The following is a 17,558-nucleotide window of genomic DNA, read 5'->3' on the forward strand; positions in this document are numbered from 1 at the left end:
TAAGCTAACGGAATGGGTCAAGTCAATCACATCATTCTCCTAATGATGTGATCCCGTTAATCAAATGACAACTCATGTCTATGGCTAGGAAACATAACCATCTTTGATCAACGAGCTAGTCAAGTAGAGGCATACTAGTGACACTCTGTTTGTCTATGTATTCACACATGTATTATGTTTCCGGTTAATACAATTCTAGCATGAATAATAAACATTTATCATGATATAAGGAAATAAATAATAACTTTATTATTGCCTCTAGGGCATATTTCCTTCAATATCCATCCTTTTATTCATAGTATGCCCTTCTTTTAGTTGTTTGCTTAGAACATATGTGAAAAACAATATTTGCTTAGACAATCACTACTTAAACATAACGGCCTGTAGTATACCAATCCCATGGGAAAACGGGTAGCCAAGCAGCTAGATTCACCTCCAGATAGGCGTGACGAGCGTGTGGCTCTTGAGGTGTAGTGCAAGCAGCTTGAGTCCCATCTGCCTACCCATTTGATTTATATTGGACTGCAACTCTGCAAGACTGGCTTCTAGATCCTCGTCCCTTCTAGAGAGTTCGACTTGGGCGCACGAATTGAACTCTGGGTAACAAACGAATTGAACTCTGGGTAACAAAAAAAATGAATTTTGGAGGCGGCACGGGTGGGAGGGATGAGGATTGGGAAGGAGAGGCAGTAGCGAAGCATAGCACCTCCACATGGGGCGCTTCAGTAACAGTGGGGAAGGAGGAGGAGGACTATGCGGAAGCGCCGCCGCCAAGGAAGCAACACATAGCCGGCGGCGGTCAGCGGCAGGAGACGGGGAAGGGGGTGGAGGAGATGGCGAGGAGGAGGGGGTGTGGAGATGTTGGGCGCTGGGACTAATGCGCAGAGGAGGGGCAGGAGATGCGTCGCCGGCATGCTTGCCGAGGTCGGCATCGGAGAAGATGGGGATGGGGTGGAAGAGATGGACGAGAGGGCCATGGTGTTGGTGGGCCGTGTGGCTGAGAGGATGCATGAGAGGTTCCGGGGGCACACGGTGTCGACGGCAGCCACCGCGCCAGATCGGTTCCAGCGCTACCGGCGGCATGCCTTTCCTGAGATGATTGGATAAGGTGGGCGTGGGGAAGAGATGGGGGCCATGGGGCTGAACGGAAAGGCAGGGGGTTACCTGCAAATATGTGATGGAAGTGGCGGGCGTCTGTTTGCAAAATTGACCAGATTTCACCATGTCCGTTAGATCAGATCGATCGGACGGTTGTGAATGCACGATGGCAGACACACCATCACCACCAACTCAGATTTTTATAGTAGTAGATGTGAGCTGGGATGCATATGAAATAACAATTTTTTTCCAAGAATATGAAATAATAATAATAATTGATCGATCATTCAATGATTACCTTTTTTTTGTAACATTCACTGATTTGCTGAGAGGTAAATGCATCAGAGGCACACAAACTTATTCGGCCTGTGATGGTTTGGTCCAAATTTTGCAAAACCCACTCCTTCACCCAGAAACCTGGTATCAGGAAAAAAAAGCCCCAAGCCAGCTGGCATTGGCCATGTGCAGAATCAGCCACATACGCACCTGCTCTGCTCCCAGATCACTTCATTGCAACAAAACATTGAACAAGCACATAGCAAATTAAACCGTGCAGCCTTTCTTGTGTTCGCTAGCAAATAACGCAAATATCATCTTCCAAGCGAAAGCACACGTCAGGCATGACACACATGCATATGTTTCTTGCCGAAGCCTCAAAGTTCTCGTGCATGTGTGCTCCTTTCCTATTGGGATTTTTTGTAAAAAAAAAATCAACAAATCTGCATGTGCCGCTTGAGTCGGAGGTGCTTGTTCCGCAACCCCACACCCCACACGCCTGAGCCAGCCTGCCCGCACATGGACCGCACTAGCCCACCAGCTTGGACCGGCCCACCCGCGCGCAGCAGCCTTGGTTGACCTACGCACGGCGCCGCATTTTTTTCAGAGATACGAAAAGATACGGTGGCAAAAACCACCGTTTTAACCATCTGTTTATCATAGCATAATTTGTTCCTAATAAGAAATCTTTTTCAGGATTTAACCCTTTTGCTTATGCTATTCACCGTGGTGTTTGTGTTGCACCCGAGACGCCATAGTTTGAGTTAGGGTCAAATCACGCTATCTTTGATTAAAGGGTCAAAATAGTGATTTTGGCCTTAAAAGATACTAAGGGGAGAGGATAGTTTGAAGGTAATTAAAACAAATATTACTGTACTCACCCCGAAGGTTACTAACCAACTCTTTTGTCGCAATTGAGACCCATTAGCTTGTGTGATGTGATTTATAAGCTGGTGTCACAAAGGTGCGTGCTAATGGGCTCAAAGTCTTATTACTGGAGGTCAATTCTGTGGAACAGTCTGTTTTTGTCTCGGGCAAACTTAATGTTATTCTTTTTTTGAGTGCTTATACACTAGTAAAGCAAAAAAGAACATGCGTTATGCGTTGAAAATTGAATGACCGTTTGGATTGGGATTATCTGCCCTGGAGGCTACCATGATGAAACTGAGTTTTTTGTTCTGCTTGGATTTTATCGGTGGCGATGTTTGTCTTTTCTAGTTCTCAGTTCTCTTCAATGATGATCAGTTTGAGAATTTTAAACTGACTAGAGGAATTCTTGGTGATCCAATCTCTTCAAATCTTGTCTTGCATTTGCTGCTGTGCAACTATCATGTTTGTTGAAAGACTACCTAAGTACAGATAAAAGCACAAACATTAAAGTCATGGAGCGATTCTCAAAAAAAAAAGAGAGTCATGGAGCTGATAACTAAACCATAACTGTGCGACCAATCTGTTCAATTATTTATCCAAGTACAAGCCTCACTTTATTCTCGCTTGCAAGTATGCAACAACACATCAAAATCAAATCGACGGTGATGCAACATGCAGCGTGGCTTGTGGAAGTATAGCTCCGATCAGGCGTAGTACTTGATGTAGCTACTGTAGTCGCTCTGCTTGTCGAAGTATCGGTCCCAGAGCATGACCCCGCCATAGTTCTCCTTCTTCTGCACCACCGGCGTGATGCCGTAGTAGACGTTCTTGGGGTGTATCCACTGGTACGACTTGTCGTCCGCCGTGAGCCCGATGAAGAACCGGGTGGCCGGGTACGCCGCCGTCCACCTGTCCCACGCCTCCTCCCACGCCCCGTACTGGTTGCACGCCTTGTCGCTCTCCTCGTAGATCCTCACGTGGACGCGCTCGAAGATCCCCGTCGCCAGCGCTCGCCCCACGTGCGCCGCCGGCGGGTACCCGCACCGGACCGTCGCCGTCAGGTGCAGCGGCTTCCCCGGGCCGCCGCGGATGTTGTGCTTCGCCAGCTCCAGCGCCAGCACGTCGTAGCGGTCCGCCGGCGTGCCGTGCTCCAGGAAGAGGTCGACGCCGTCGAGCCACGCGTCGCCCAAGGGGCGGGGCACGCCCGGCTTGGACCCGCCGAAGTAGGAGTCCCAGAGGTGGTCGAAGAGGTCGAGCGCGGAGCGGTTGGACGGGAGCGAGTAGCGGGCGCCGTAGCCGCCGATGGAGAGGGAGACGGGGACGCCCTTGGACTGGCAGTGCTTGATGTCGGCGCCGACGGCGGAGAGGTCGTGGCCGGAGAGGTCAAGGTGGTACTTTCCGTTGGCGCCGAAGACGTCGAGGAAAGAGATGGTGACCATGGTGTACATGCCGGAGTCGCAGGCCTCGCGCAGGGACCCCTCGGCCTTGTTCCGTCCCCAGAACACCGTCACCTGGCCGGTCTTCCCCGCCGCCAGGCCCGGCGCGGCCAGGGATAGGGCCGCGACGACGGAGAGAAGGGTTAGGAGGCAGGCTGGTGGCCTCCCGGGTGCGAGCGGCGCCATTGTTGGCTTCTAGCCTTCTATTCGCAGCTCCGCTTGGGTATTTGCCTTTGCTTGTTTGGATGAAGTGTTGTTTAGCTCGAAAACGATATATATATAGATGGATTTTGGAGGCAAATTAAATATAGAGAGGTAGATCGAGACGTGGAACTGAGCTTGCTAGGCAGCTATAGCTGAGTGGAGCACCATTTTAGCTAGCTATGGTTGACTTGAGTTGGGCAAGCAAGAGTAACATTTCAGGTTGCTTTTGGTTGCTCGCTTCGGCGTGTCGCACGCAGGAGTGAATCCTAAGGGCATTTCTAACTCCCCTAAAAGCTAAGGGACTAAAAGGCTTAGCGGGGTATAGATACTCCACTAAGTTTTGGCTGCAAGTGCTGGCGCCGGCGCCAATTCGTATCCGACCCCCGATTCCGCCACCGCTTCCTCCTCCGCCACCGCCGCAACCCTCCTCTCCTCTGTTTCTTCGACGAGTATCTCAACTTCCTACCTACTCTGGAGGCCCCCAACCGTGTCCCTCCTGGGCACTTCTCCTTGCCGTTCGACGTCAACGATTACTGCTTTTCCCTTGGATGCCGTCATGGTCTCTTACTCTTCCGGTCTTTGAAGCCTTTCCAGGTCGTGGTGTGGGACCCCGTCACCGACGACCAGCACCGCATTGCCGCCCCCCGGAGTTCGAGGGGACACACGGGGCGGTGCTTCACATTGCAGGAGAGGTCCAACACTTCCAGGTGGTCTTGGCAGTGGCAGTTTGGGATAAGGATGAGGAGCAACACAGACGAGCGCTCGTCTGTGTTTACTCCTCAAAGACCGGCTTATGGGAAGATCTTATCTCAACACCGCTTCCATACCACGCTCATAGAAGTAGTTATTCCACCCTGCTTTATAAGCCCGATGCTGTGCTGGTCGGAGATTCCCCTTACTGGATGCTTTCTGGGAATGTTGGAATTCTTGAGTTTGATTTGGAGAAGCAGAGCCTAGCTGTGATACGAGTGCCAGGGGATATGTATGGCAAAGGCAACTACTTCCAGGTTATGAGGGCCAAGGGCGGTGGGCTGGGTTTCCTCTTCATGTCAGTGTCAGACTACACCGCCCAATTATGGAAGAGGAAGACAGATTGTGATGGTGTTGCTTCATGGGAGCTTGGAAGAACTACTGAACTGGACAAGCTACTTTCTCTGAACTCGGAGGATAAAACCCCCATAGCCCTATTGATACTAGGGTTTGCCGAGCAGAATAATGCTGTGTTAATTTGGATAGTTAATGGCATCTTCATGATCCACCTTGAGTCGTTGAATTTCAAGAAGCTTGCTGAAACCACCATAACCCGTTCTCACTATCATCCATTCGAAAGTGTCTACACTGCAGGTAATAGCATGGATTACATTGTCAATACAAAAAACAAATTATTATTCAACAATTGGCTGATGAAATTATGCTCACGTCATTTCGTGTTAGCTAATAATTTGAATTACTATCATATCATTTGTTTCTTTTGCTGCTTCATGCCCTCATGTACATCGATGATGTTCTGCCATGTTCTGTTATGATGTGTATGTGGTGGCTTTTATGTAATGATTATGATTGACTAACAAAAATATGTTTGTGGTATTTCATCTTCTTTATGTTCTGTAGCCAGGCACTGGGCTACAATTGGTTAGCCTCTTCTATTTATGTTTTGTGGTTTAAGTTAGAACTAGCAAACTTTCATCATCGGTTTACTATATGAATATCCATACAATAAAATAATGCTTACCTGTGTATGTGTTCGAGAAAATAAACAATGATTAACAAGATGGGCAAATCCTTTATAGAATAATTTAACCATTTTATTGTTTCCTGCCTATTGAAGGATGATATAACTCTCTAATGTTAGTGTTAGTGCATATCTCACATGCCATTTTTTTTTCTGAAGAGGAGATACACAACAGCTGGAAGTTGACTACATGAAAACTGGCTTGAACCCTTTTGAAGCTTAAGCTTAGTTATATACTTATATTTATTTTGTTCTGTATGTTACCTCTGCTGATATTTCTAACAGAGTTCAAATGAAAAATAACCACTTCATTTGAATTATGAGTAATTATTCATTTATCATTTGTAGGATTGCCCTCCATGTGGCAAGTCTATTTGTACCAGGAAACGCTAATAAGCGGAGTTCATTTTCATCTTTTCGTGCTAAAATTTACTTAAAGATGATTTAAATCATGATCCAACATTTTGTGTTAGGCCCCACATGTGAGTAAAAGTGCATTTTTTCTTGGAAGGCCGCTCGTCCTGCGTGGGGGTAGCAAGCAGTGCATTTGTTTATTTCTGAAGTTTGCTGGTCCAGCATGTGGGTAGAAGTGCATTTGCTTATTTGTGAAGTTTGCTGGTCCTACATGTGAACTCACTACCAACTCCAACCTTTGTAAGTAGAAGAGATAGAGGAAGAATAAAATATTTGACATAGGTGTGTTAATGTTTATCTGTTAGAGAAAGTAGAGTATTACTGAATCAAAATTGAGTTGCTTTCCTTGAATTTACAGCAATGGATTTATCTAATACCTACTTGACATGTCCTCGTTTCTATTTATCTTTTGTTGGAATGTCGTGGCGTCGTGTGCTTAGGGTTTTGAGCCTAAACTCACGTTTCTGGTTTATTGATCGCTGATATTGGTTACAGAGTAGAGCTCCCATTATATAGTGAGTTAGTAAATGTGAAAGCTTCAGATGTATCATATGGATATGGTGCAGTAACAATCTAATATACTACTTGATATGGAAATCAGGGGGACTTACTTGAGGATCAAGCTTTGAGCTCCTTCACCTTATCCTTGTTGTGGTGGCGATATTCTCTGCCCACATGACACATTGTTTGACTTTTTATGTTTGTAGGAACATGTGTTGATGTTGGACACGATGGGGCTGAGCTTTTGGTTGATATGTAAGATGATTGTCCGGTTGGACATGCTATTAGACCTGCTGGTTGAGCAGGTAAGCTTATCTCCAACTGATGTTCTAGTTTCTACCTCCTCTACTGGATATGCTCCTTTGGTTGCCCTCCCTTCCATCCAGCTTCCCTGCTTTCAGTTTACCTCCTCCTTAGTACTCCCAAGTTTCTTCTGGTAGTGTGGGTTCTTCTCCCTCTAGCCCCTCCGATGACTAATGGCTTAGGACCTTCCTCTTTCTATATTGTGCTTATGTTTGTGCCTGCTTGGAAATGTGCATGTTGTTATACTAAGTAGTAGCAAATGAAGCACTAACCCTTATTGCTTTAGGGTTATAGTTTTGTTTTTGTTTTACTTGTCGCGGCTGCCTTCTACATTTTTTTCCTGTGGTTGTGGGTCTATCAATAAGTAATTGATAGCGAACAATACCCGTGTATCTGGTTTCAGATTTCCTTTATTTATACGGTTGTATAGGTATGCCATTTTACATTGATGCTTATTTTGGGTCATTGTGATACCTAGTGAACTAATGATTGTTCATTCCTGGAAGGTGTTACTGTAGGCGGTTTTGTTAAATCTTATATTGCTAATCATCGTTTTGCTTTGAGTTATTGTAGTAGTATAGTTTTGGGCAATTATCATAGTTTCAGACGGTTTTGTTAAACATTTTCTCAGCACGTCACTCAGTGTCCGCTAAACTTGCGTATATATGTAATTGGCCATTGGCCACTTAAATAATTTGGTTGGTTCGACATACATTGGCCGTGCTTTATCTGGAGTTAAGTTCTTCAATTTTGGCCATCATGGATATTTAATAGCACTTCATAATCATGACTAGATTCGTCAGATAAAACTGCTTCATCCCTAATTTTTACTTTCACTAGCATATTATCTTTGGTGTAGTGTTGAAATTATTGCTTGATGCTGTGAAGAGTACAAAAAAGTAAAGGCAGTCATTTTGGATCTAAGGAAATTTCAGTTAATAAGACGAGACACATGATCCCTTGCTTCGATTTGTTAGTGTCTAGCTGGGTCTTGCATTTCTAAAAAGTATCCCTTTAGCTAGAAACCTGCCCCTTCTTTTCTACTCCATAAGACCATGAGCCCCTCAGATGCCCATTGTTCTTTTAGCTTCTACTTATATCAAATGTAGCAAAAAAACTGCTAAATTTGAGGTTGAATGTGTGATACTACGCTACAAATTATGTATTGTTTTCTTTTTCTAATGTTGTTATTTCCTAATAACGCTGAGATGATTTAACTTCCACAGTGGCGAAGCTAACTTTTTTATTCGAGTCATACAGAAGTCATGAGAATAATTCCCAACGGATACTCCTGAATGAATAGTAGAAAATTGTTTGGTTGATGATATTGCTTGCTCCACAGGTCTCTTTACATATTCTTGCGACTGAAATGCTGAAAGGGCTTGTTGGGTGTAGGTATTTGCATTTTGTGTGTTCAACCAAGGAGATTGACCATCTATGTAGCATATGCACTGATCAGCTGTTAAATGGACTTGTAAGAATTAGTCGCTTACTTTGGTAACTCCTGGCATGAATGATGAATGCACATTGACTTGCACTGGTTAATGAGTACTCGACTTGTGTTTCATTCAATTTGTTTTGCTTTATTTTTCAAGCAAGCATGTTGTGGCAGGCTCGCTTGTCAATCGATCCTGCTTGCATTTCAGGGTGTGCGCATGTGTGCAAGCTTTTGGTTATCTTCCGTGTAGTATCAGGCAGGGGGGTTGGGGTGTTTCTACGTCCGATTTCTGCTTATGTAGTTATATCCCATGATGTCACATTCTCTGTGTGTGTTTTTGTTTAATTTCTGTCTGGTTTGAAGTTTGAGTATTTCAAATCTTAGTTCTGGCTAATGAATGCTTGGAGAAGCTCCTGTTCGTTGAATTCCACTTGCTTATCTGGCACTACTAGTATTTGCTAATGCATAAATAGGTCAATCGGTGCTACTTTGCTCTTGTTGAGATGCTGCGAAGGCTAGGATGAATTGTGTAAATTTTGGGGTTTTATGAGTTTAGTCATAAAATGTATGTTTGCTGTGATCAGGACAGGGATAGGTAAATCGAAGCCAGAACAATATTTGCATTTACACATCGATGGCTGCCTAATCCCATGGTCCGGAAAAAAGGAGAGCTCCAGTTGCCATCTGTTCTATGGTATGGATCATCAGTTGCCCCTTTTCAAGGTGAGATTATCAGTGACATGTAGTACTATTGTAGTAACATATGTTTTTTTACTGCATATCAGAAAGCCTGTTATGTAATAAGCCTTTGTTACTTCATTACCATCAAGTAACAGTTAATTTTTTTTGAACTTAAGTAACAGTTATGTCTGGTTTTACCTAACAACAAAGCTAGGGACCAAAGTTAGGCGGTTCATTGACCTATTTATAATCAACTTTCTCTAAAAATACTCCCTAGTTATTCGCTTTCCGCGCACAATCAAGGACAGGCTCGATCTGGCAGGAAGCCAGGAATCCATTGTGTTTGCGCAAATGGCGCTTGGATCTGTCGGGCCTGGTGGTGGGATGCGCGTCTTGGCGGCCTTGTCGGACGCTGTGCGGTCCGTCTGGCGCCCCGACACCGGGGTGGCGGCGCAACCACTTCGCTGGCGCGTCTTTCCCGTTGCGTCGGGCTTCGAGTCGGAGGTACACAATGACATGCATTATGGGCTGTTCGGTGTTATGGAGCGATGTACCCGTCGTGCAAGGCAGAGGGCGAGGGATGCTACGACAAACCTTGCGGCCGAGGCCACGGAGACGGAGTTGCACGCCGCCGCGGTGTCGCAACAGGTGACAGGCACCCCTTGGCGACGCAACCATGTGTTGGGGGTGTCGACCTCCGAGCACCAAGGGTCTATCATTGATCTCACCTCCACGAGCGACGGCCAGGGCGCGACCTTCGACGAGGAAGAGTGGGGCATAGGAGATGGCGGTGCCTCCTGTTCCTTGTGGGCCAGCCCGTGTCCTATGTTATACTCTTCCTCACTGGTGACTGGGCCTTCACTTTGCGGGTCTCACGGCCATCGGACATGGGCACAGAAGGGAACAAGGACGGACGCCGGCGAAGAGTAGACTAGATTTTACGTTGCATGTAACTTTGAATTTGAGGATTTGCTAATGAGGTATTCGATTGTGGAAGAGGACATTTGAGGGGTAAGCGGTCAATGTCCGGACGCGTCCACAAACATTTAAGAGCCTGAATTTGCTACCCCATCCGTTCCTAAATATAAATATTTTTAGAGATTCCAATATGACTACATACGGGGTAAAATGGGTGAATTTACGCTTTAAAATACGTTTATATACATCCGTATGTCTATATTGAAATGTGTAAAAAGACTTATATTTAGGAACGGAATCGGAGGGAGTATGTCGGGCTGCAGGTGCTCTAAACCCGGGCAATGAACGAGAAGGAACGATGATTAGATTCGTAAAGAGGCCCTGGCTGAATTTGTCTCGTCTTTCCCCCTCAAAAAACAGAATTTGTCTTATCCGCCGTTTCGAGTGGGCCGGCGGAACCAATCAGCAGCAGAAACGGCCGGCTGGCTGACGCGGCTGTTTTGCACTCCACCGTGACCGTGAGAAATTGGTGCCCACAGTCCCACACGTGAGAGTGCATACATAGGAAGAAGTAAATGACGTGTGCTGGCCGGGCAGTCCCTGTCGAAGCGAGCTTGGAATTTTGCATGGACGACGAGAAAGAACGAAAATAAAATAGGTGCCGGTCCCGGGCCGGGAGATCAAGTCAGAGCATTTCGGTCGGTTCAAACCTGAAAGAGCTGACGGATCCTCCAAAGCCAAGGCGTGGAGTGGAGTAGTACTCCATTCTACTCCAGATATCTTCTTCGTCTTCCTCCCGTCCGGCGGTCCGGTCCTCCGTTGGCGTTGGGGAATTCTTCCTTGGGCATCAGGTACGTACCTGTACTTTGCGAGTTTTGAATTGGTGCCAATCGTTCCCCCCTCCCTCTCTGCCTGTGCTTCCCCAGCCTCAATCTTGCCTGACTGCTTGTGTGTTGCGTGGTCGAATTTCAAGGTTGGTTATCTCCGATTCTCCGTAAGGTTTTGTGGTCTGAAGAATCTCTCCTTCTGAATAATAGAGATAGGCCACATATCTGCTTCTGTTTATCTCCTCAAGTTGTATTGCTTCGGTTTTCCTCTTTTGCTTTACTTTTCTGCTTTCTTGCTTGCTTGTACATATCTGCTTCTTTTCCTCCATCTAACGCGACCAGGAACATGATCTCTTTTTCTGAATCTGGCTTTCTAATAAGCTGCCTTCCCAAACAAAAACAAAAACAAATCTTACCTGTATATGTGCTTTCCATTTTTGTCTAACAGACTAATGCTGCATGGCAGCCCTTCTTAATTAATTGTACCACTTTATTGCTCATTCCTGCTCTCTTATTGCATCAAATCATGCAGGTTACTCCACAGGAGTAAGAGAGTGAGAGGGGGAGATTGCTTCATGAATTGGACAACTGTCATATTATGCTACTGAAAGAAACTTAATTTCATTTCCTTTTGTTGTGGAGTATTTGTGTCATCATCATCATCATGGCCGGAAGCTCGGATTATCGGCCTTTTAACCTGGCAGCAAGAGTCGTAGGAAAGAGACGACGACTCATACTACCTGCCAAGTTGAAGTCAGCGATACCCGCCATTGCTCTGGTTCTGTCGGCCGTGACCATTGTTGGTGTCATAACCCAGCACCACCGGATCACCTACTTCCTGCGCCCACTGTGGGACACGCCGCCCAAGCCATTCACCGTCATCCCGCACTACTACGCCCCCAACACCTCCATGGCGGAGCTGTGCGCGCTCCACGGCTGGCGCGCCCGCGCCTCCCCTCGCCGCGTCTTCGACGCCGTCCTCTTCAACAACGAGCTCGACATCCTGGAGATCCGCTACCGCGAGCTGCTCCCCTACGTCCACAAGCTGGTCATCCTGGAGGCCAACGCCACCTTCACCGGCATCCCCAAGCCGCTCTCCTTCGCCGAGAACCTGGAGCGCTTCGCGTTTGCGAGGTCCAAGATCGTCTACGACAGGCTCCCCATCGCCACACCGGGGTCACCAGGTCGGCGGGAAGAGCCGTTCGACGTGGAGGCCGGGCACCGGCGCGCGCTGAACGCGCTGCTGCGGCGGTCGGGCGTCGCGGGCGGGGACGTGGTGATCATGGCGGACGCGGACGAGATCCCGAGCCCGGAGACGGTGCAGCTGCTGCGGTGGTGCGAGGGGGTGCCGCCGGTGATGCACCTGCAGCTGGAGAACTACGTCTACTCCTTCGAGTTCCCCGTGGACCGCGGCAGCTGGAGGGCGACGGCGCACGTCTTCAGCGAGCGCACGGCGTACCAGCACTCCCGGCAGAGCGACCTAATGCTGGCGGACGCCGGGTGGCACTGCAGCTTCTGCTTCAGGGAGATCGCGGAGTTCGCGTTCAAGATGAAGGCGTACAGCCACGCGGACCGGGTGAGGCGGCAGAGCTTCCTGGACCCGGCGAGGATCCAGCGGGTCGTCTGCGCCGGCGACGACCTGTTCGACATGCTCCCGGAGGAGTACACCTTCAGGGATCTCTTGAAGAAGATGGGGCCAATACCCAGGTCGGCGTCGGCCATGCATCTGCCTTCCTATTTGATCAAGAACGCACACAGGTTCAGCTTCTTGCTTCCTGGTGGATGCTTGAGATCAGGTTAAAACAATCACTGTTTTGTTTGTGAGTTTCTGTCACCCGGCAAACCTTACTCACTGATAGATGTCACCGATATGCTGTTGTTTCTAAATGTGCAAAGTGTATCTCGTTTGATGTGAAACAGTATTAATCTAGACATGATATACAGTTTACATTTTTTTAGGCAATACATTTTTGTTTAGTTTGAGGAACTGAATGGGTAAGATTGCAGTCTATTCTATCGATGATAAATGGGGCAAGTATTTGTAAGTCGCCTAAATTTTTTTTTTGGGCGTAAGTCAATTTTTTTGGCACTTGGAAAAAAGTCATTTTTTCCGCCATCGGATCTTTATGGGAGTAACTGTTGTGTTTCTTCTTCTTCCACATGAGCAGCCCGATCTATTACATGTCGGGCTGCATGCTGTTGCCACCCGCGACCGGCGGAGCTACTGCACTCGCGTTGTTGCAACGCCCTCCCCACTGTCATGCTACTGGTGCCCCTGACCATCTCTCTAAACCTCCCTAGGCGCCAGATTACACCAACGAGCCCGCACACCCCCACTCGCACCAATCAAGCCTCTTCCCTGCTTCCACCGCTGATGTCGCAACTCGCTATCACTCGCAGCGTCATCCTTGTCTACGACGAGGTCTTGGGTAGGTCGACACTCCTTGCTACCGCTCATCATGTCGCCCATGTCTTCGGCCTCGGGTTGCACATGTATTATGTCTAGAATCAACATGTGCGAATTCAAAATTCGTGAAAGATTCAAATAGCTTGTGCACCGCCACCGCCACATCTGCCAAAGCCGCCGATCAGTGAGGTCCCTGCTAGCATTCGTAGATAACGACCAAAACCAACAAGAGGAGGATGAGAACCCATCACTAGTAGAAAACTGGGGTTTGGTCACAGGGCAATATTCACATTAGTCCCGGTTCAGTCACGAACCGGGACTAATGTGAGCATTGGTCCCGGTTCGTGCGGCCAGGGGCCTGCCGGGCCTCGTGGGGGCATTGGTCCCGGTTCGTCCGGACCCTTTGGTCCCGGTTGGTGGGACAAACCGGGACCAATGGGCCACGCTCCTGGCCCACAACCCTTTAGTCCTGGTTCATACCACAAACCGGGACTAAAGGGCTGGTCCTAGTTGCGGCCAGTGTTTAGTCCCACCTCGCCAACCGAAGGGCGCTCACACCAGTTTATAAGCCCGTCCCTCTCTGCCTTGTTGAGCTCCTCTCAAAGTGAAAATAGATGCCCTTATACAGGGAACTTGACCTAAATTCACAGTAAATTTCTTTGAATTTCATAGAAATTTATTATGAATTTAGGCTGAATTTTCTCTATAGGCGCATCTATGTTCATTTTTTTATAGTAAATAAATAAATAAACCTTAATAAAATAAATAAAAATAAATAAACCTTAATAAAATAAAATAAAATAAAGTATAGTAACTAAAATAAATAAACCTTAATAAATTAAATAAAAATAGCAGCAGTAAAATAAATAAAAATAAAATAATTAAAGTAAAATACATAAGTAATTAGAAATAAAATAAATAAGTTTTTTGTTGTAAGTAGAAATAAAACAAAACAAATAAAGCAAAAGAGAAAACAAAAAACAGAGAAAAAAAAATATGCCACCTACTGGGCCACCACGGCCTGAATACGACTTGAAACCCATCCATGGGCCAGGATTCAGGCCCGCATAAGGCCCAGTAGGCCCCACAGGCAAAGAGAACGGTTAGGCCCGAAAGCCTGCGGTTGAGAGGAGCTCGAGAGGGTGGGCGCAGCAGCACTTATAAACCACTCTCGAGCCCTCTCAACTAGCGAGGTGGGACTAAACTTTTGACGCGGGGAAGCACAAGGCCTTTGGTCCCGGTTGGTGCCATCAACCGGGACTAAAGGGGGTCATTGGTCCCGGTTCGTGGCACCAACCGGGACCAAAGGCCTTTAGTCCCGGTTGGTGCCACGAACCGGGACCAATGAGTTCCCTATATATACCCCATCGCCACAGCAGAGCACTCCACAGTGCTCTGTTTTTTCTGGCCGACGAGGGGAGGGCATTTGGGTGCTCTAGCTCACCTCCTATGCACATGAGGTGTTCGATGAAATGTCTGAGCCACACTAGTTAATCTTTCTCCTCTCGAAACTCGACCTCCGAGCTCCATTTTCCCCGAGATTTGTCTAGGTTTAGCGGTCCGTCACGTCCCGTCCCCGTCTTCACCGCCGTCGATCGCCCGCGCCGATCTCGTCGCCAGCACCACCGTGGTGAGCCTCTTGTTCTTATCTTCTTTCTGAAAGAAAAAAATTCTTACTTTAGATAGATACTTGTCTAATTTTGTTACTTTTATTATTCCTTCTTATTACATAGTGCGATGGTTTTGGTATCCGCCCCCGTCGGCCCTCGTCCTGTCTATGATTCGGATATGGTATATATTATCTTTTTATAACTATTTGGTTCATTTATTGTTTATGACAAATATACCGACCAACGTGACATAGATTTTATTTATCCAGGAGGTGGTTGAACCGGAAATTCTAACCGACCCTATTATCGAGAGGTTAAATTTATTTGAAGAAGAAAACAATTACTTGAAGGAAAAAATAAAAAAAAATTGAGGAGGAGAAGATGATATTGGAGTTGCATGTTGCGGATGTCGTCGATGATCACAAGATCAAGATGGATGCAATGCGCTTGAAGATTAGAAAGATTAGAAAATATGCCATTCATACCGAGGCTTGGTATCATTATGCCGTTGGATCAATTGTTACCTTGGTTGCGATTATGATCGCATTTGTTTTCGCATTGAAATGTTTTACATAGTTTCAATGTATGGTTTAATTAATTAGATGCTCTGGAGAGCTATATATATGTTGTTAGATGAGAACTATGTATGTACTTTGGTTTTAATGTGATGATGAACTTCTATTAATTTGGTCACTTAATTATCTATTCATGATGTTCTGTAATGGTTTTTGACACACTTAATTATATATAATGCACGCAGATGAACCGGCAATGGATGTACGATGACAGACACACCTCCGAGTACATTAAGGGCGTGCATGATTTTCTCGAAGTGGCCGAGGCAAACAAGCAGAATGGTTTTATGTGTTGTCCATGCCCTATATGTGGGAATACGAAGTCTTACTCTGACCGGAAAATCCTTCACACCCACCTGCTTTACAAGGGTTTCATGCCACACTATAATGTTTGGACGAGGCACGGAGAAATAGGGGTTATGATGGAAGACGACGAAGAAGAAGAGGACGATGACAACTATGTGCCCCCTGAATACGGTGATGCTGCAACGGGGGAAGCTGCTGAAGATCAAGAGGAACCAGACGATGTGCCCAATGATGCTGCAAGGGGGGAAGCTGCTGAAGATCAAGAGGAACCAGTGCCCGATGATGATGATCTCCGTCGGGTCATTGTCGATGCAAGGACGCAATGCGAAAGTCAAAAGGAGAAGTTGAAGTTCGATCGCATGTTAGAGGATCACAAAAAAGGGTTGTACCCCAATTGCGAAGATGGCAACACAAAGCTCGGTACTGTACTAGAATTGCTGCAGTGGAAGGCAGAGAATGCTGTGCCTGACAAAGGATTTGAGAAGCTATTGAAAATATTGAAGAAGAAGCTTCCAAAGGATAACGAATTGCCCGACAGTACATACGCAGCAAAGAAGGTCGTATGCCCTCTAGGATTGGAGGTGCAGAAGATACATGCATGCCCTAATGACTGCATCCTCTACCGCGGTGCGTACAAGGATCTGAACGCATGCCCGGTATGCGGTGCATTGCGGTATAAGATCAGACGAGATGACCCTGGTGATGTTGAGGGCCAGCCCCCCAGGAAGAGGGTTCCTGCGAAGGTGATGTGGTATGCTCCTATAATACCACGGTTGAAACGTCTGTTCAGAAACGAAGAGCATGCCAAGTTGATGCGATGGCACAGTGAGGACCGTAAGAAAGACGGGAAGTTGAGAGCACCCGCTGACGGGTCGCAGTGGAGAAAAATCTAGAGAAAGTACCGGGCTGAGTTTGCAGCTGACCCAAGGAACGTATGGTTTGGTTTAAGCGCGGATGGCATTAATCCTTTCGGGGAGCAGAGCAGCAATCACAGCACCTGGCCCGTGACTCTATGTATGTATAACCTTCCTCCTTGGATGTGCATGAAGCGGAAGTTCATTATGATGCCAGTTCTCATGCAAGGCCCTAAGCAACCCGGCAACGACATTGATGTGTACCTAAGGCCATTAGTTGAAGAACTTTTACAGCTGTGGAATGAAAACGGTGTACGTACGTGGGATGAGCACAAACAGGAGGAATTTAACCTGCACGCGTTGCTGTTTGTAACCATCAACGATTGGCCCGCTCTCAGTAACCTTTCAGGACAGACAAACAAGGGATACCACGCATGCACGCACTGTTTAGATGACACTGAAAGTATATACCTGGACAAATGCAGGAAGAATGTGTAACTGGGCCATCATCGATTTCTTCCGACCAACCATCAATGTCGAAAGAAAGGCAAGCATTTCAAAGGCGAGGCAGATCACCGGAAGAAGCCCGCCATGCGTACCGGTGATCACGTACTTGCTATGGTCAATGATTTACACGTAATCTTTGGAAAGGGTCCCGGTGGACTAGCTGTTCTGAATGAAGCTGAGGGACACGCACCCATGCGGAAGAAGAAATCTATATTTTGGGACCTACCCTGCTGGAAAGAGCTAGAGGTCCGCTCTTCAATCGACGTGATGCACGTGACGAAGAACCTTTGCGTGAACCTGCTAGGCCTCTCCCGATAACTTCAACACGAGGGGGGGTCGATATACCCCCTCCCCGATAATATTATTTTCCCATGTACGTTCATTGTCGTTGTCGATATAACCCCCTGCCGATAACTTCAACACGTGGGGGGGGGGGTCGATATACCCCCTCCCCGATAACATTATTTTGCCATGTATGTATGTCGTCGTTGTCGATATATATAACTCCCTCCCAGATAACTTCGACATGATGGACGGTCGATATTTATACCCCCTCTCGACCATGATAACTTATACCACGGGAGCACCCCCCCGGCCCTCT

The 17,558-nt window shown here is 47.0% G+C and overlaps 2 protein-coding genes across 2 annotated transcripts; one reads left to right on the top strand and one right to left on the bottom strand.

Annotated features, from left to right (window-relative positions):
- Positions 1-2,794: 2,794 nt before the first annotated feature.
- On the bottom strand, positions 2,795-3,961 carry LOC123141024 (xylanase inhibitor protein 1-like). Its single transcript, XM_044560273.1, has one exon. It carries the CDS (start codon positions 3,864-3,866, stop codon positions 2,949-2,951), a length of 918 nt encoding a protein of 305 aa, XP_044416208.1. The 5' UTR covers positions 3,867-3,961; the 3' UTR covers positions 2,795-2,948.
- Positions 3,962-10,486: 6,525 nt separating this feature from the next.
- Positions 10,487-12,718, top strand: LOC123141025 (beta-1,4-mannosyl-glycoprotein 4-beta-N-acetylglucosaminyltransferase-like). Its single transcript, XM_044560274.1, has 2 exons — positions 10,487-10,722; positions 11,231-12,718. The coding sequence occupies exon 2, from the start codon at positions 11,363-11,365 to the stop codon at positions 12,497-12,499; it is 1,137 nt and encodes a 378-aa protein (XP_044416209.1). The 5' UTR covers positions 10,487-10,722; positions 11,231-11,362; the 3' UTR covers positions 12,500-12,718.
- The last annotated feature ends 4,840 nt before the right edge of the window (positions 12,719-17,558 follow it).

Source organism: Triticum aestivum, chromosome 6D, assembly GCF_018294505.1.
Source record: "Triticum aestivum cultivar Chinese Spring chromosome 6D, IWGSC CS RefSeq v2.1, whole genome shotgun sequence".
NCBI lineage: Eukaryota > Viridiplantae > Streptophyta > Magnoliopsida > Poales > Poaceae > Triticum > Triticum aestivum.